The sequence below is a fragment of the Schistocerca gregaria genome, chromosome 8 (assembly GCF_023897955.1).
Source record: "Schistocerca gregaria isolate iqSchGreg1 chromosome 8, iqSchGreg1.2, whole genome shotgun sequence".
Classification (NCBI taxonomy): domain Eukaryota; kingdom Metazoa; phylum Arthropoda; class Insecta; order Orthoptera; family Acrididae; genus Schistocerca; species Schistocerca gregaria.
Genome location: NC_064927.1, coordinates 262,726,222 through 262,746,369, shown reverse-complemented (window position 1 = coordinate 262,746,369; position 20,148 = coordinate 262,726,222). Strand labels below are relative to the sequence as shown.

At 41.8% G+C, this 20,148-nt stretch overlaps 1 protein-coding gene across 1 annotated transcript in view; it reads right to left on the bottom strand.

Moving 5' to 3' along the window:
* LOC126285144 (ras-like protein family member 10B) overlaps window positions 1–20,148 on the bottom strand; it is a 234,204-nt gene that overhangs the window by 31,506 nt on the left and 182,550 nt on the right. The window contains exon 3 of the mRNA XM_049984460.1: window positions 11,780–11,983. Within this exon, the coding sequence (XP_049840417.1) occupies window positions 11,780–11,983 (204 nt within the window). The remainder of the gene's footprint in view (window positions 1–11,779; window positions 11,984–20,148) is intronic.

Sequence of the window (20,148 nt, the reverse complement as noted above, 5' to 3'; positions counted from 1 at the left end):
ATAAATGGGTGTTAGTACTGAATTTATCTTTGTTTGAAAGTGTATAATGTGAGCTTTTGTAATATTATTTTGTTAAATTGATGGATGTGAACCAATTGTAAGTGTGTTCCATTATTTCCTGGACTGAGGTTGATATCAGTGTATCAGTGTATTTAAGTCCTTTATTGTTGTAGTGTATCAAAAACAAACATCACAGTTTTTGGAGAAAAAATTTGAACGAAAACTGACGTTAGGCAGTGGCTATGAGAAAATTCAGGTTTATTCTTACAATAATGTAAAAACAGCTGGAATATATGTGTGTGTAATTTGTACTCCCGGTGTCCTAAATTTCAGAAAAGTGTGGAGACTTGTTTACTATTTGCTAAATATGAAATTATTAAAAGCCGGGCAACAGTGCTATGAAAAGGGGCAAGATTTTTGGTGGCACCACCATCCTAAGAAATTTTCGCCACAACAAAAATCAAACATTACCTTGTGTACAGCATAAACTGCAATACATGTAATTCTAAACGCGAACATCAGCAACTTGGGTCTCTCCGGATGGACACACCCGAAACCAAATTGATCATGTTCTTGTAGATCGGAAGTGGCACACTAGTATAGAAAATGTTAGCACTTTCAGGGGAGCAGACTGCTATTTTGATCATTTTCTTGTAGTTGCCAAAGCTCAATAACGGCTATCTACAGCAACATCAAAGTGTCACAATGCAGAACTTGTTAGATTCGACACTGACAAGCTAAATGATGAAAACATTAAAAGAAGACACATGATAGAAATTTCAAATAAGTTTGATGCTCTCAGGACACACGAAGATCAAGACGAGAATGTAAATAAACAGTGGATCACTGTGAGGAATAATATGAAAGAGGCAATTAAGAAGAAACGAGGAAACCGTGGTTTGATGAGCAATGCAACAAATTGGTAGAGGAAAGGAGAAAAGCGCGATTAGACTGGGATAGAATGGGAGACAGAAAACGAGAGGAGTTCTTGAACATGAGAAGGGAAGTTGGTCGTAGGTTACGGGAAAAGAAGAGGGATTATTTGAACAATCAGATTAAAAAAATGGAAACAAAGAGAAAAACAAAAAACATTAGGGAACTTTACCTAAACATAAATGGGTATAGGAAGGGGTTCAAGGCTAGGACAAATGCCCTTCGTGGGGATGCCGGGGGAATACTGACAGACCCCAGTGCTATATTAAGTAAATGGAAGGCATATTTTGAGCATCAATTAAATGTACATCAGGAAGCAGGAAAAGAGCGGGCGTACGAAATAAATTCAGCAGAGCCCCAGATACCTGAGCCAACGTTAAAGGAAGTAAGAAATGCAATCGACAAATTGAAAAACCATAAAGCCCCAGGATCAGATTGCAGAGCTGCAGAATTAGTTAAAAATGGGGGACAGAAATTGGTGGAAGTAGTTCACAAAGTGATAACTAGAGTATGGAACTCAGAGATGATACCTGAAGAGTGGCAGGAGTCGATTCTGATCCCAATTTTTAAGAAAGGCGACAAAATAGATTGTAGTAATTATAGAGGGATATCGCTATTACCAGTATGTTCCAAAATTTTCTCGAATAATCTGCTAAGCAGGCTTGCACAATATGGAGATGAAATTAAGAGGGATTACCAAGCTGGCTTTCGGAGGAACAGATCAACTATAGGTCAAATTTTGGAAAAGAAATGGGAATACAATAAACCAGTTCATAATCTTTTCATAGATTTTACAAAAGCATATGATTCAGTATTGCAATCAAAATTGTACAGAATTCTTTTGGAACTTGGAATACCAAAGAAGTATGTTAGACTTATAGAAGCGAGTTTGAAAAACACAAAAGGTAGAGTACGCGTGGGGAAATTGGAGTCAGAAGAATTTGTAATAAAGAACGGACTTAAGAAGGGAGATGCCCTGTCCCCGCTACTTTTTAATTCAGTCATAGAATATATTGTACGAATGGCAGAAGATAATTCAGAGGGTGTGGAGTTAAATGGAAATATTAAGATATTAGGGTATGCAGATGATCTAAACATCATTAGCGATAGGAAAGAATCTGTAACAGCAAATGCAAATGCGTTAATCCAGGCTAATGAAGATGTAGGTCTAAGGATAAGTGAAAACAAAACTAAATACCTGGTTACTATTAGAATGCCAACAGCAGTAGATCAGGAAATGTTAAGAGTTGGAGACATGCAGTTTGAAAAAGTGAACACATTTAAGTATCTAGGCGTGGACTTCACTTCGAGAAATGAGATTGAATCCGAACTGAAGAAGAGATTATGGGCGGGAAATGAGTGCTACTTCTCACTGAATAGATTACTTACATCACATATATTGTCTAGGAATTTAAAGATTAGAATATACAAAACTATTATTCTACCAGTTATGCTGTATGGGTGTGAGACTTGGTCTCTCACTGTGCAAAATGAAAAGCCGTTTGAGGAAAATTTTCGGAGCAAAAAGGGATGACATTAGCGGAGAGTGGCGAAAACTGCATAACGAAGAGGTTCACGAACTCTATTGAGTATTATTAAATCACGTAGGCTGCAATGGGCGGGTCACGTAGCTCGAATGGATGAGGGCAGGGCAGCGCGCAGAGTACTGGTAGGGCACCTAGAGGGAAAACATCCTGTGGGGAGACCGAGGCGTAGATGGGAGGACAATGTGAAGGCTAATTTGAGGAGCCTAGGTATTGAAGGTGAATGGAAGGAAATACCCCAAGACAGGGACAGATGGCGAAAATACGTTGCTGCTGTAATGGACTCTCGAGTCCGGTATGACCAGTGAGTGTGTGTGTGTGTGTGAACATCAGTTCGAGTATGAATCAGTCGTTTTGAATCCCGTAACGGTATTATTTCTTATTAACAGATACCATATTAACTAAAGCTGTTTTCACTTTATTGTAAGAATCAACCTGTATTTTGCAGAGTAAAGTGCTTTCGATTAATACATTGATAAGCTAAACCATTATGAGCACTTGCTTAATAGCGTGTTGGTTCAACTGAAAATCACTACAGCAACGAATTCTACGTGACGTAGCTTCTAAGAAGTCCTTGCTAGTTTTTCAAACTGTGTGGCAACAAATGTCCACGTGCAGGTCACACAATTTCCTTAAATTCCCATCCTGTGGTTTTCCTGAGCGGATATGGCGCCCAGCTGCGTCCCATATGTGTTCCATCGTGTTCAGATCAGGTGAGCTTGATAGCCATCAATTATCATGTTGCTAAAACCTTTGTAGCTCTATTGTGGCCCTATGACATGGTCAGTTGTCCTACTGGAAGAAATCAAGAAAGGAATCAATAATGGAGGGATGCAAGTGCTTTGCAATAATGTTCATGCACTGCACATCTGTCTTGGTGCCTTCGATTACTGCCGCAGGAGCCATTGATGTCCAAGCGAATGTCCCCCATAGCATACCCCGACCGCCGATCGACCGGCGTCCGTGGGCGCGATGAATGTTTTGAGCAACTGTTCGCCTGGATAACGGCATGTCAGATACGTCCATCGACCTGGTGCAACAAGAAACGCGAGTTATCCACCATTTGACTCGTTTCATTTGATTCAGAGTCCATTTTCGATGACCTCGTGCCCACTGAAATCGTAATTGACGATATCGATGTGTAACACCATAGCTTAGACACTACATACGTTTTGTTGATTCATTTTTCTTTCTGTTTTGTTCAACATTCCATTCTTGAGCTTCTGTAAATGTGTTTGATTGAATCGATAACACAAAATTGTATACTCCTTTCCTTGTAAAAACTTTGATGTCATGGTTTGATTCTATGCAATGTAGTGTATCTGTCATTTACATTCTTTGTCTAATTTGGATGGAACAAAACTTACTGTATATGACTGTAATTTCTGTGTGAATGATTTTTTAGTAGAAATGTCAATATATGCGAATGTTCTGTTTTATTTAATATGTTTGGTTGCTGTTGAGTAAGCTGCTGACCTTTAACTTTTGTAGTCCTGTCTTCCTCAGTTGCGTGTAATATTACGGTATATTTATAATTTTTACTTACGGACCGTCTGACAGCAACTGAATAAAACACAATTTTAGTGCTATACGCGTTTCGCCTTTATTTTCTGCAAGGTATCATCAGTGGCCTGGAATATATACATACACTCCTCCTGGAAATTGAAATAAGAACACCGTGAATTCATTGTCCCAGGAAGGGGAAACTTTATTGACACATTCCTGGGGTCAGATACATCACATGATCACACTGACAGAACCACAGGCGCATAGACACAGGCAACAGAGCATGCACAATGTCGGCACTAGTACAGTGTATATCCACCTTTCGCAGCAATGCAGGCTGCTATTCTCCCATGGAGACGATCGTAGATATTCCTGTGGAACGGCTTGCCATGCCATTTCCACCTGGCGCCTCAGTTGGACCAGAGTTCGTGCTGGACGTGCAGACCGCGTGAGACGACGCTTCATCCAGTCCCAAACATGCTCAATGGGGGACAGATCCGGAGATATTGCTGGCTAGGGTAGTTGACTTACACCTTCTAGAGCACGTTGGGTGGCACAGGATACATGCGGGCGTGCATTGTCCTGTTGGAACAGCAAGTTCCCTTGCCGGTCTAGGAATGGTAGAACGATGGGTTCGATGACGGTTTGGATGTACCGTACACTATTCAGTGTCCCCTCGACGATCACCAGAGGTGTACGGCCAGTGTAGGAGATCGCTCCCCACACCATGATGCCGGGTGTTGGCCCTGTGTGCCTCGGTCGTATGCAGTCCTGATTGTGGCGCTCACCTGCACGGTGCCAAACACGCATACGACCATCATTGGCACCAAGGCAGAAGCGACTCTCATCGCTGAAGACGACACGTCTCCATTCGTCCCTCCATTCACGCCTGTCGTGACACCACTGGAGGCGGGCTGCACGATGTTGGGGCGTGAGCGGAAGACGGCCTAACGGTGTGCGGGACCGTAGCCCAGCTTCATGGAGACGGTTGCTAATGGTCCTCGCCGATACCCCAGGAGCAAGAGTGTCCCTAATTTGCTGGGAAGTGGCGGTGCGGTCTCCTACGGCACTGCGTAGGATCCTACGGTCTTGGCGTGCATCCGTGTATGGTGGGTCTGACACACCAGTGTCAATGTGTTCTTTTTTCCATTTCCAGGAGTGTATGTTAGCTATTTAATTTACGTTTTTGTCACTGTGCCTGTAGGTTATTTCTTACACATTACGCTCCTTATATATATATATATATATATATATAAGCGTAATATGTAAGAAATTGTCCACGCAACCTGTAAGTGTAGTTGAAAACATTACTACTTAATAGGAAATACCAACCACCAGAACTGTTTATAACCTATAGGCACAGTGACGAAAATGTAAATTACATAGCTAACATATGTACATATTCCAGGCCACTGATGATGAAAATAAAGGCGAAACGCGTATGGCACTAAAATTGTTTTATTCAGTTGCTGTCAGACGGTCCATAAGTAACAATTATCAATAAACTGTAATATGCTGACCTTCACTTTGGGTTCTTAGTTATTTTGTATGTCAAAGGCGTTGTGGTTCCTCTGTGGAACGGAACTTTGTAGCGTGCGCAAAATGTGGTTGGTATGGATAAAAATGTGTAGCCAAGAGTCAGTCGACGACTACCTACCAAACAATCAACTGCTCACGTAAAAGTTGTGTATTATGTTGGTTCCGAGAGAGACTTTTCGTGACGCTTTCCAATGTCTCGTATGGATGGCTAAAGAGCTGGAACTATTCTGAAATTGGTATTTATCATCGGCACCAAGAAATAACAGAGTCCAGCGATTCTACCTTATCCACCTACCACCATGCAGTAGCCACCACGTTGCGAAATCACTGAAAAGGAACCAAGGAATTATAAAAATGTACAGTGAAGGATCAGCTAATGTGGATGATTTATTTGTTTTCAATACTAAGGTAACCAAAAGACTATTTATGAAAACCTACCTTGATTTATCCTCCGTCACATTCCACTTAGGATCGTTCCCATACTAAAGTGATTACCGAGTCTCCTTATTGAAAGAACATTAAAGCTCAATGTTTTACTAATTAATGCCACTTGAAGATAGTAAGAAGAAACTAAGTTAAAGTTAATATAGCGGAACAGAGTAATATAGTAAATGATGCTTGCTGAAAATAATTTTTCTATTAAAACTGCTTATTAATATTTTGTTACCAACTTCTAAAGTGAATGTTCTCAAAACTGTGGCTTATAGAGTTTTGCAAATTAAATGATCACAGTGCAGTCTGTTGAAAATCACGTAAAGGTGAGCTATTGTCTTATAACCACAATAACTTGTGTTCTACTGCAGTAAAAGTTGAGAACTATTACTGTTTAAAGTTACATGTACATGTTTGTTAAGGGCTTGTTTCTTTAGTATATTGAAAATGTGTTTAGTTTGCTATGCTGCAGGGGTCAAGATTAAGTATTTCAAATGCACAAAGTTACTTAATTATAGAACGTTTTAATTACTCTTAATACTCAAGTCAAATTCTGTAAAATATTGACTTCCTCTTGTATGTTAAAAAACATATTATTGATGAAACAGGATCCACAGTTTGTCTATTATGCTCATGCTAGATAACGATTAATGGAAAGACCACTATCTATGAAAACAGTAACTTCTTCATTCAAAAGACAGTGAGAAATAATCTGTTAGTGAATTCCTTGTAATTTCCATTTTGAGTAGAAAGTTGTTTGGTAGTGAGAGACTTAATCTATGCACAATAACTAATTTTGCTGTGAACCATATCCATATTTCAAGTCAGATAGGAATATGTTTGAAAAGTACTATTGATCCTACGTCCAATTTACGATTCTACAATGAATATTAAGAGTGACATTATTGAGACCATTCAGTTTGACTAAGTCCTCAAGGTAATAGTGTGTTTCGTTATCTGTTATATTTATGCAAATAGTTTGTTCAGCTCTGTCTGCTCCAACTTTAAAGTGAACATATGCAGTTTCCAGAGTTCATTGCACTCTTGGGTGACAAAGTATAGGCTGTGATTACCCATTGAAGTTACTTATTTTCAGTTTCTTGAACAAGAATGTTACTCATTCTTATGCCTAATTAGGCTGGCGACCGTTTTTTATTATCATTTGGACACTGTGGATAGGTAAATTATTGTTTGTTACTGTTTAAATGTTTACGTAATTGTGACTTTTACTTCCGATAAGCTACCTCCGTTAGGTACATCACAGTCAACATAACAAAATTCCTTTCAGAGGGTAACAGTGCTCTGCTTCTTTATACTGTATTTGCTTTAATAAAAATAATTTCATTACACGAACTACTGCCTCCATCTTTTAGGTTATAATACAGCAATAGTACATGGTAGTGTTAAAGATGGATCAACATGGGAACTCAGCTAGGGTCGTCTGCTGCGAAGCCAATGTTCAACAATGTGCGCTAAACGATGTGCTCCAAAACACCTGTGCCTGCACTATCATTAAACTCTGTTGACAGATAGGACACAGTAGGGCAGCAAAGGTAGACGAGCTGCGGCGTTTATGAGATGGTCATTCTCAGCTACCGGGTAACAATAGGCGGACTTTGGCCATAAGACACGGAGAGCTTGATCGATCAACGACCCAAAAAAAAAAAAAAAAATATCGGTCATGGTCTTGATAAGGGGGTTAACTGGAATAAAAGAGCCGTCGCAAGTGCGATACGGTTTGAAAAAGAGCATACTTCTTTGGCTCATACGACAAAATGAAGCACGAGAATAAGGCATCCTGTGGTTTATTCAGACCATGGCCTCCCACACAACACACCGCCAATGAGAATTGTGAAACTTCACGCGGGGTAGTCCCAAGCAAAAGTGACGGCCATTGGTTAATCACTGTGCCATGCACGACACTTGGCGTATACTGGGTGTCCCAGGAGGAATCGTTAATGTTCAAGGATGTTACAAGTATGCTTACGTGAAGCAAAAAGCTTCATATCGACACATGCCCTATTCCGGATGGTTATCGAGATAGAACACATTAAATTTAATGTACATTGTTACACTTAAGAAGGAATTGCCCCAATAGGACGGAACTCGGTAGATGTTATGTACATGTGCCGAAAAAGAAATGATGACAATCTCAGAAAAAAATGGATGATTTATCCGAGAGGAAGAGCATTACAAACTGAGCAAGTCAGTAACACGTTGGTCCTCCTCTGGCCCCCTTGCAGAACTTATTCGGCTTGGCTTAGACTGATGGAGTTGTTGCGTTAGATAGTCGAAAACGTGAGCTGTTTGAAGAGCTGCCCATTAAGCTCCAAATGTTCTAAATTGAGGAGAGACCGATCGACCGTACTTGCAAAGATATGGTTCGACAAGCACGAAGACAAGTAGTAGATTAGATTAGAGATTAGATTAATGATTCATTTCACAGAGCCATAAAAGAGGGAATCATTCTGGGTGTGGAACAAGTCAGATAGGCACATTACAAAACTTTAATTGGAAAAACTTAGGTTTCATTAATTTTAATGATCCTCAGTCAATAAACAGTAAAATTATGTGCATGAATTAAATTTAAGCTTCTAATATTTACAGATTTAATACTTACATCTGCTTTCATTAAAACCATCATTCAGACATTTGCTAGTTTCTTGTCTATTACAACTAAGTATTGTCAAAGACTAAAGTAAATTATTCATTTCAATGATCCTCAGTTAAGAACAGTCAGATTATATAAAAGATTTAAAATTAAACTTCCACTATTTACAGACTTAAGACTTACATCTGCTTTCCATACATCCATCATTTACACAGTAGGTAGTTACTTGGCTGTTACAACCAAATATTGTCAAAAATTAAAGTATAATACATTTTCATTAAAATGGTCTACTACACTTGTTGAGAAACTCATGGATGGAATAGAAGGAGCTGGCCACCAAAAATTCTTTTAAATTATGTTTAAATTGTGCTTTGTCTGAAACTATACTCTTAATGTTTGCTGGTAACTTATTGAAAATATGCGTTGCTGAATACTGGACTCCTTTCTGGGCAAGAGTAAGTGATTTTAAATCTTTATGTATATTGTTCTTATTCCTAGTATTGATACTATGTACTAAGCAGTTAGTTGGAAAAAGAGATGTGTTATTTAGAACAAACTACATTCAGGAATAAATATACTGAGAAGCTGTGGTTAATATGCCCAATTCTTTGAAAAGGTTTCGACATGATGTTCTTGGCTTTACACAACACATTACTCTTATTATACGCTTCTGTACACTAAAAATTTTTTTCTGTTTGTTGAGTTACCCCAAATTTATGATACCATACAACATAATGGAGTTAAAATAAGCAAAATATGCCAGTTTTTTTATATTCTTATCTCCTATGTCTGACATCATTCGCATTGCAAAGACAGACTTGTTTAGGCGTTTTAGTAGTTCGTTAGTATGTTGCTCCCAACTGAATTTATTATCAAGTTGTAATCCCAAGAATTTTACACTCTCAACTTCTCCTATTTCTATGTCATCATATTTTATACACACCAGAAGGAAATCTCTTGGGAGTTCTGAAATGCATATAGTGGGTCTTTTCAAATTTTATTGACAGTGAATTGGCTATGAACCACTTATTAATGACAGTAAAAATTTGATTAGCTGCCCTTTCTAAATTTATATTTGATTTACTATTTATTGCAATGTTTGTATCATCTGCAAATAACACAAACTTGCCATCTGGTAATGTAACAGATGACAGGTCATCGTACGAAATTCTGCCGACACACATTTGCTGTGTGTCGGCAGGTATTACCTTGATGAACTTTAAGCCAAGTATGGCTTGTCATGAAGGCAACAAAAAGGTGCGTAGAATATCGTCGACGTTATGCTGTGCTGTACGGGTCCTGCTGTGAAGAGCAATGGCTGCCAAGGCTACCACTCCAGGTTGTCGGGTAGTATGCAGACAACAGATTGGTATCCCATCAAAGTCCAGGCGTCTCCAGACGCTAGTCATTGGGGCTCTGTTCGAATTGGGACTCATCACTGAAGACAGACAGGTCACCAGAGCTCTTCCCAAGTAAGATTATTTGGAGAATTATGGGCTGAGCCCTCCAACCAGCTCGAGGTTTTGATGCTCTAACATGTCAGCTGGACAAAATTTGGCACGCCGTCTCTCTGGAGCACAACCAACAACCCTACCAATCAACGCCACAACGAATAACTGCCTGCCTGCATTATTGCCAGAGGTGGACCAATGCGTTAATGATTTACTCAGTTTGTGAAGCTCTTTCTCTTGAGTTGTTGTTGTTGTTGTGGTCTTCAGTCCTGAGACTGGTTTGATGCAGCTCTCCATGCTACCCTATCCTGTGCAAGTTCCTTCATCTCCCAGTACTTACGGCAACCTACATCCTTCTGAATCTGCTTTGTGTATTCATCTCTTGGTCTCCCTCTAAGATTTTTACCCTCCACGCTGCCCTACAATACTAAATTTGTGATCCCTTGATGCCTCAGAACATGTCCTACCAAGCGGTCCCTTCTTCTTGTCAAGTTGTGCCACAAGCTCCTCTTCTCACCAATTCTGTTCAACATCTCCTCATTAGTTATGTGATCTACCCATCTAATCTTCAACATTTTTCTGTAGCACCACATTTCGAAAGCTTCTATTCTCTTCTTGTCCAAACCATTTCTCGTCCACGTTTCACTTCCATTCATGGCTACACTCCATACAAATACTTTCAGAAATGACTTCCAGACATTTAAATCTATACTCGATGCTAACAAATTTTTCTTCTTCAGAACTCTTTCCTTTCCATTGCCAGTTTACATTTTATATCCTCCCTACTTCGAGCATCATCAGTTATTTTGCTCCCCAAATAGCAAAACTCTTTTACTACTTTTAGTGTCTCATTTCCTAATCCAATTCCCTCAGCATCACCCGACTTCATTCGACTACATTCTATTATCCTTGTTTTACTTTTGCTGATGTTCATATTATATCCTCCATTCAAGACACTGTCCATTCCGTTCAACTGCTCTTCCAAGTCCTTTGCTTTCTCTGACAGAATTACAATGTCATCGGCGAACCTCAATGTTTTTATTTCTTCTCCATGGATTTTAATACCTACTCCGATTTTTTCTTTTGTTTCCTTTACTGCTTGCTCAATCTACAGATTGAAGAACATCGGGGAGAGGCTACGACCCTATCTCACTCCCTTCCCAACCACTGCTTCTCTTTCATGCCCCTCGACTCTTATAAGTGTCATCTGGTTTCTGTACAAATTGTACGTAGCCTTTCGCTCCCTGTGTTTTACCCCTGTCACCTGTAGAATTTGAATGAGAGTATCCCAGTCTTGAGTAAATCATCCAATTTTGCTGAAGTTGCAATTATTTTCATGTCTGTATGTTTGCATCACATCTACAGATTTCCGTCCCATTCGAATAATTCCTTCATGGTGCGTGATTTTTTTGTCTTAAGAGGGTATTTCGGAAACCATGGGGAATAGGGTGTATATCCGTATCAAATATTTCATATCAAATGAGGGTTTCTGTCATATCACTGAATCCTGAGACACCCTGCAGATGGACGTGACAATGCTGGACTTCTAAGAATGACGGATTATGAACTGTTGGCACTTTCCTCTACCTGCTGCTCAGGCTTAAACTTGATGTTGTAGCCGCCCTGACCAGGTCTCTGTTTCGGTTTGCAGACTTGTGCGAAAGACAGCAGATACGAAGTGGAGCTGGGAACGCCGCTGCTTACACCCCGTACTCACCAGCGAAGTGGAGCTGGGAACGCCGCTGCTTACACCCCGTACTCACCAGCACGTACGCGTTGGCGCTCCTGAGTCCGTAGAAGCGGAAGTCCGCCCACTCGCAGAACGAGTTGACGGGGAAGTAGGGGATGACGGGAATGTCGGAGACCTTGAGCTCGTACAGGCGCTCGTTGATCACCACGGTGGGGTAGTAGGCGTAGCGGCGGTCCGTCGCCGAGTACTCGTCGCTGAACTCGTTCCACACGAACTGCTGCGCACACAACGGCCGCCGTCCGCAAATCAGCGTCACAGTTTTGCTGTTCCGCTGCATACACATGAAATAATTTGACGCGCTTTGCAAGAGGCCCGTTAAAATGTACACTTATCTTACTAAACGGCAACAGCTATCGGAAATATTTCTGGCAGGCTGATGCTTATCTACTGAATACATTTTTTTCGATAAGTGTATTGTTGCTGTTGTGTCCTTCTGTCTGAAAACTGGTTCGATGCAACTCTACACGGTAGTCTATCCTCTTCAACTCGTCGAAACTACTGAAACCTACAATTATTTGAACCTGAACTGATTATTCCTTGATGCCTCAGCACCTTTCCTGACAATTGACCCCTTCTTTTAATCAAGTTGTGCCCAGAATTTTCTTTTCTCTTCAGTTCCATTCAGTACTTCCTGCTTACTATGGTGTGCAAAAGTTAGGGGCGAAAGTAACTCTGGCATGATGTGTCACTGCGAAGTAACATAACTCGATGACACATAGAAAGAACTGTTACTGCATAGTAAAGGAAAACGGTGTGAAACAAAGATAACTGTGAGTTTCATTCAAAGACAACAATTACACTGTAGTCGCCGTGTTTTATCTCCGTTCGCTGGGCATTGAAAGAGGCAGCACATGATTCTTAACAGGTTGTGTAATCACCACGGACAGCAAAGTATGCTCTGCAGTATGTTCGAATGCTGGTCATAAGATTGCTAAGGAGTCCTTGTAACAGGCTGTTCCGTTCCTGCCGGCCGGAGTGGCCGAGCGGTTCTAGGCGCTTCAGTCTGGAACCGCGCAAACGCTTCGGTCGCAGGTTCGAATCCTGCCTGGGGCATGGATATGTGGGATGTCCTTAGGTTAGTTAGGTTTAAGTCGTTCTAAGTTCTAGGAGACTGATGACCACAGAAGCTAAGTCCCATAGTGCTCAGACCCATTTGAACCTTTTTTTGCTCCGTTCCTCCACTAGCATGGCTAACTGCTGCTGGATGGTCATTGGTCCACGTGGACGTCTTTCCAATGCATCCCCGACGTGCTAGATGGGATTTAAGTTAGAGGAAAGGGCTGCTCCACCTTAGTGGTTCGATGTGGTCGCGTACTGCAATCCATAACAGTATGGTCAGGGCCGAATGCACGTGTGGAAGGAGTACACCGTCACAAAATGTTGACCGGTGAGTGTATCGTGCTCAAAGATTTGGAAATCAGTACGGCCTTGCTGTGTTATACCTCCCCACACTGTAACACGTGGACCACCCAGACGATCAAGGTCGTCAGCGTTCCTGGGTGCATAACGTATTCCAACCCTCGTATAACATTGCAGGGGCGTAATTAATAAGTGGTTGTACTGATCCCCTTGGCACACAAAACGGGTCAGATCGCTGTTGCAGAAGCAGCGAAAAAAGCATGCCAAATTTAAAAGATTGTAAAATCCCGAAGACTGGCAAAGTTTTGCAGAAGTTCGAAATATAGAGCTAACTTCAATGCAAGATGCTTTTAATAATTTCCACAACGAAATTCTGTCTCCAAATCTGGCAAAAAACCCAAAGAGATACTGGTCATACATAAAGCACACCAGTGCAAGACGAATCTATAACTTCATTGCGCAATAACAACAGTGAAGTCACTGATGACAGTGCCATTAAAGCATCGTTATTAAAGGCGGTTTTCCGAAACTCCTTCACCAAGTCAGACTAAGTAAATATTCCCGAATTCCAATCAAGAGCAACTGCCAAGAAGAGAAACATAGAAGTATAAATCCTCGGTGTAGCTAAGCAGCTAAAGTCACTTAATAAAGCCAAGGCCTCCGGTCCAGATTGTATACCAGTCAGGTTCCTCTCAGAGAATGCTGATAAAATAGCTCCATATTTAGCAATTATATACAACCATTCGCTCACAGAAAGATCCGTACCCAAAGACTGGAAAATTGCTCAAGTCAGACCAATACCCAAAAAGGGGAAGTAGGAGTAATCCGCTGAATTACGGGCCCATATCACTGAGGTCGATTTTGCAGTAGAGTTTTGGAACATATACTGTATTCGGACATTATGAAGTATATCGAAGAAAACGATATATTGACACATAGTCAGCACGGATTCAGAAAATATCGTTCTTACAAAACACAACTAGCTCTTTATACCGATGAATTAATGAGTGCTACCAACAGGGGATGTCAAATTGATTCCATATTTTTAGATTTCCAGAAAGCTTTCGACACCGTTCCTCACAAGCGTCTTGTAACCAAATCGCGTGCCTATGGAATATCGCCTCAGTTGTGCGACTGGGTTCGTGATTTCCTGTCAGAAAGGTCACAGTTAGTAGTAATGGACGGAAAGTCATCGAGTAAAACGGAATTAATATCCGGCGTTCCCCAAGGAAGTGTTATAGGCCCTCTATTGTTCCTGATCTACATTAACGATGTAGGAAACAATCTGAGTAGCCGTCTTATATTGTTTGCAAATGATGCTGTCATTTACCGTCTTGTAAAGTCATCAGATGATCAAAATGTTCATGTGGCTCTGAGCACTATGGGACTTAACTTCTGAGGTCATCAGTCCCCTAGAACTTAGAACTACTTAAACCTAACTAACCTGAGGATATCACACACATCAATGCCCGAGGCAGGATTCGAACCTGCGACCATAGCGGTCGCGCGGTTCCAGACTGTAGCGCCTAGAACCGCTCGGCCACTCGGCCGGTCAAGTTTTGCACACCAGTGTAGTTATTCGACTACTATCAAATCTTCAGCTTTCGTCTATAGCATCACATTTCAAAAGTTTGTGTTGTCGTCTTGTCTGAACTGTTTAGTGCTCACGTTCCACTTCAGTGTGATAAGTGCTTCCAGAAATTTATGTTAGATGTTAAAAAATTGTTTTTCCTTGCTATTTGTAATTTATGTTCTATGTTAAAAAAATCTTCTTTCTTGCTATTGCCTGTCTGTCTCTTATATGCTACCATGCTATCTTCTTCGGCTATCGCTAGTCATTTCGCAGCTCAAATATAAAAGAATTATGGACTAATTATTCACTAATTTAATTCCGTCACCATCGTCTGATTTAATTGGAATACATTAATTTTCATTATTTTAGATTTTAATTTTGTGAATTTTCGTCTTACAATCTCTTCTCAGAATGAAAGAGTGATAATCGGAGGGGATCTAAATGGTCATGTTGGTGGAAGGAAAGGTGGGGAAGAGAGGTGGCATGGAGGATAGGGGTACGGCGAGAGAAATGAGGAAGGAAAAAAGATAGTGGAGTTGCAGTGGTTTTTGATCTAGTGATTACGAATACCTACTGCCAAAGAAAAAGAGAAAAACTAATAACATACAGGAGTGGCGAAAAAAAGCCAAATTAATTACATATTATGTGGAAGGAAAAATAGTGGGGAGGTGCGAAATACTAAGGTCATATACGGTGAAGGAATAGCAACACAACATAAGTTGATTGTAGCGGATTGTGAGATGAAAGGATGCAAAAGACAGAGGCACATAAATCATTGTGAAAGGAAAATTAAGTGGTGGAGATTAAAGGATAAAAATTTAAGAAAGGAGTTTAGTGAAAAAGTACTGGGAAAGGTAAAATTGGCAGAGAGTTTGCAGGAGTGGTGAAAAATAAATAGTGCTGTTATAAGGAAGACCGGAGAGGAAGTGTTTGGCTCTGAGCACTATGGGTGCTTGCTAGGTCGTAGCAAATGACGTAGCTGAAGGCTATGCTAAACTGTCGTCTCTGCAAACGAGAGCGTATGTAGACAGTGAACCATCGCTAGCAAAGTCGGCTCTACAACTGGGGCGAGTGCTAGGGAGTCTCTCTAGACTAGACCTGCCGTGTGGTGGCGCTCGGTCTGCAATCACTGATAGTGGCGACACGCGGGTCCGACGTATACTAACGGACCGCGGCCGATTTACAGGCTACCACCTAGCAAGTGTGGTGTCTGCCAGTGACACCACAACTTCCTCCAGAGCTGAGGTGGTGAATTTGGACATATTGACTACTCTCCTCATTGTATCTACATGGCAAATAGCTACTCAAAGACATAACACCGCCCAAAGCATAAAGCTGCGGATACATATCAATACCAGAGATGTACATACGTATACACTGCTGGCCATTGCAAGTACTATATCATGGCAACATGCAGCAAATGTCAGACTGACGACAAGTGTTCGACAAGCTTGGATATGTAGATGATTAGCATTTCAGAACAAAATAAGTAAAAGTGATACCATCAGCGTTATGTAAACAAAGAAACATTACTGTGTAGATTTCACTTTCGAAGTTGCCATTTAAATGACGGTTGTTGGAGGAAACTGTTATGCCTCGTGGAAGGAGGAGAAGCGTCTACTGACATTTACCGGAATTCGACAGCGGCAATATCGTAGCCGACAGAAACGACGGGTTCTCGTTCTGCGATATCGCTGGTCGCTTCGGGCGGGATTCCACGAATGTCCGGCAAATACGGAATCGATGGGTTTAGGATGGACATAGTCGATCGCAGAGGCGTTGTTTTGCTGGCGGCCGAGAGGTTCGACACAGGCCGGCTTCACAAGGGGCCGCCTAGCAGCACTGCTCGGTGGTTGACAAGCAGCGTTGGCGCAGGCGTTAGTGACGTTGTTACAGAGGGTGATCGGCGCTGCAGATGGACGCTACTGCCCCTACAAGTTCTTTCCACCTTATGTGAAATAGTGTGCAATAGGTGGCGAATACATCATTGAACAAGATTCGGCAAAAATTACATTAGAAACTTGATGCTTTCTATATAACTTCGTCAGGGAAAGATACGGGACATACACTACTGGCCATTAAAATTACTACACCACGAACATGACGTGCTACAGGAGCGAAATTTAACCGACAGGAAGAAGATGCTACGATATGTAAACGATTAGCATTTCAGAGCATTCATACAAGGTTGGCGCCGGTGCCGATACCTACAACGTGCTGCCATGAGGAAAGTTTGGCCGGCCTGTGTGGCCAAGCGGTCCTAGGCGCTACAGTTTGGAGCTGCGCGACCGCTACGGTCACAGGTTCGAATCCTGCCTCGGGCATGGATGTGTGTGATGTCCTTAGGTTAGTTAGGTTTAAGTAGTTCTAAGTCTAGGGGACTGATGACCTCCGAAGTTAAGTCGCATAGTGCTCAGAGCCATTTGAACCATGAGGTAAGTTTCCAACCGATTTCTCATACACAAACAGCAGTTGACCGGCGTTGCCTGGTGAAACGTTGCTCCGATGCTTCGTGTAAGGGGGAGAAATGCGTACCATCACGCTTCCGACTTTGATAAAGGTCGGATTGTAGTCTATCGCGATTGCGGTTTATCGTATCGCGACATTGCTGCTCGCGTTGGTCGAGATCCAATGACTGTTAGCACAATATGAAATCGGTAGGTTCAAGAGGGTAATACGGAACGCCGTGCTGGATCCTAACGGCCTCGTATCACCAGCAGTCGAGATGACAGGCATCTTAACTGTATGGCAGTAACGGATCGTGCAGCCACGTCTCGATCCCTGAGTCAACAGATGGGGACGTTTGCAAGACAACAACCATCTGCACGAACAGTTCGACGACGTTTGCAGCACCATGGACTATCAGCTCGGAGACCATGGCTGCGGTTACCCTTGACGCTGCATCACAGACAGGAGCGCCTGCGAAGGTGTACTCAACGACGAACCTGGGTGCACGAATGGCATAACGTCATTTTTTCGGATGAATCCAATTTATGTTTACATCATCATGATGGTCGCACCCGTGTTTGGCCTCATCGCGGTGAACGCTCATTGGAAGCGTGTATTCGTGATCGCTATACTGGCATATCACCTGGCGTCATGGTATGGGGTGCCATTGGTTACACGTCTCGGTCACCTCTTGTTCGCATTGACGGCACTTTGAACAGTGGACGTTACATGTCAAATGTGTTACGAACTGCGGCTCTACCCTTCATTCGATCTCTGCGAAACCCTACATTTCAGCAGGATAATGCACGACCGCATGTTGCAGGTCCTGTACGGGACTTTCTGAATACAGAAAATGCTCGACTGCTGCCCTGGTCAGCACGTTCTCCAGATCTCTCACCAATTGAAAACGTCTGGTCAATGCTGGCCGAGCAACTGGCTCGTCACAATACGGCAGTCACTACTCTTGATGAACTGTGGTATCGTGTTGAAGTTGCATGGGCAGCTGTACCTGTACACGCCATCCAAGCTCTGTTTGACTCAATGCCCAGGCGTATCAAGGACGTTATTACGACCAGAGGTGGTTGTTGTGGGTACTGATTTCTCAGGATCTATGCACGCAAATTGCGTGAAAATGTAATCACATGTCTGTTCTAGTATAATACATTTCTCCAATGAATACCCGCTTATCATCTGCATTTCTTCTTGGTGTAGCAATTTTAATGGTCATTAGTGTACTCTGCGCTGCTGTGCTGGGGGGTGAGATAACAGAAGACAAATCTCTACCCGGAAGTGTCAATAAATGCATCCGAACACATTTCATGATTACTTCATGAATGAAGGTGAATGGAAATGAGTTAATTGTACATGGAATTTAAAGTGAAGCTTAACATGAAGCCGAGATGTTTGCTTCAAATACAATTTTGCATGTACTATACTCGTAAAATATTTTCGCTATAGCAATATTTCCTGTATTACTGATACTTGGTGGAAATAAACATTACTTTTACTACCGGCTAAGTTTCTCTCTATTATTGACATGGTCAATGAAACTTGTTTAGGCTTTTTCTGTGATGGATTGCCGCAAATCCTTCTTTGCGACCTCCTTGCTGTAATAGTCGTCTTGCAGATCTCATGTGGCACTCCAGGTTTCAGTCTCAATTGCAAATTTTCTGGATTGTTATTTGGTCCGTGTGTTTCCGTGCCCAACCCCATTATCCACGAGAGTACAAACGAATCATTTCCTCTTTGTAGCAGCGCCAGGGACGAAGCAACCCACGACTTGTGCTTCAGCAGTGCTGCACTCGCGTGCGGCAGTGACGTAGTCTGAACGCTACCATTACCGTCTTGCTCGTAAATTAGCGGAAAAAATCATTACTATTTGATTATACGATTGGTAATGAGTCATCGAAGAAGTCCAAACGTTAAAATCGTAAGAGTGATAGGCTCCGAAACATTTAAAAGGGAACTACTTAAACTAGAAGTAGGGAAAGACACAAAGACATTCAATGGAAAAGCCGTAGCCATACGTACTTAATCCACAAACGAGGTAACCCAAAGTAACCCGAGTGCTTTATCCGTGGTAGAACTGGGAATCCCAAACACATATTTATACAGGGTGGTCCATTGATCGTCACCGGGCCAAATATCTCACGAAATAAGCGTCAAACGAAAAAACTACAAAGAACGAAACTTGTCTAGCTTGAAGGGGGAAACCAGATGGCGCTATGGTTGGCCGCTAGATGGCGCTACCATATTTCAAACGGATATCAACTGCGTTTTTTAAATAGCAACTCGCATTATTTATTACATATTCGTGTAGTACGTAAAGAGGTATGAATGTTTTAGTTGCATCACTTTTTGTGGCTTTGTGATACATGGCGCTGTAATAGTCACAAACATATGGCTCACAGGTTTACAGGATCAGTTGATAACAGGCAGGATTTTTAAATTAAAATACAGAACGTATGTACGTTCGAACATTTTATTTCAGTTGTTCCAATGTGATACATGTACCTTTGTAAACTTATCATTTCTGAGAACGCATGCTGTTACAGCGTGATTACCTGTAAATACTGCATTAATGCAATAAATGATCAAAATGATGTTCGTCAACCTCAATGCATTTGGCAACACGTGTAACGACATTCCTCTCAACAGCGTGTAGTTCGCCTTCCGTAATGTACGCACATGCATTGACAATGCGCTGACGCATGTTGTCAGGCGTTGTCGGTGGATCACGATGGGATATATCCTTAAAATTGCCTCACAGAAAGAAATCCGGGGACGTCAGCTCTGGTGAACGTGCGGTGCTTCGACGACAAATCCACCACTCATGAAATATGCTATTCAATACCGCTTCATCCGCACGCGAGATATGTGTCGGACATCCATCATGTTGGAAGTGCATCGCCATTCTGTCATGCAGTGAAACATCTTGTAGTGACATTGGTAAAACATTACGTAGGAAATCAGCATACACCGCACCATTTAGACTGCCATCG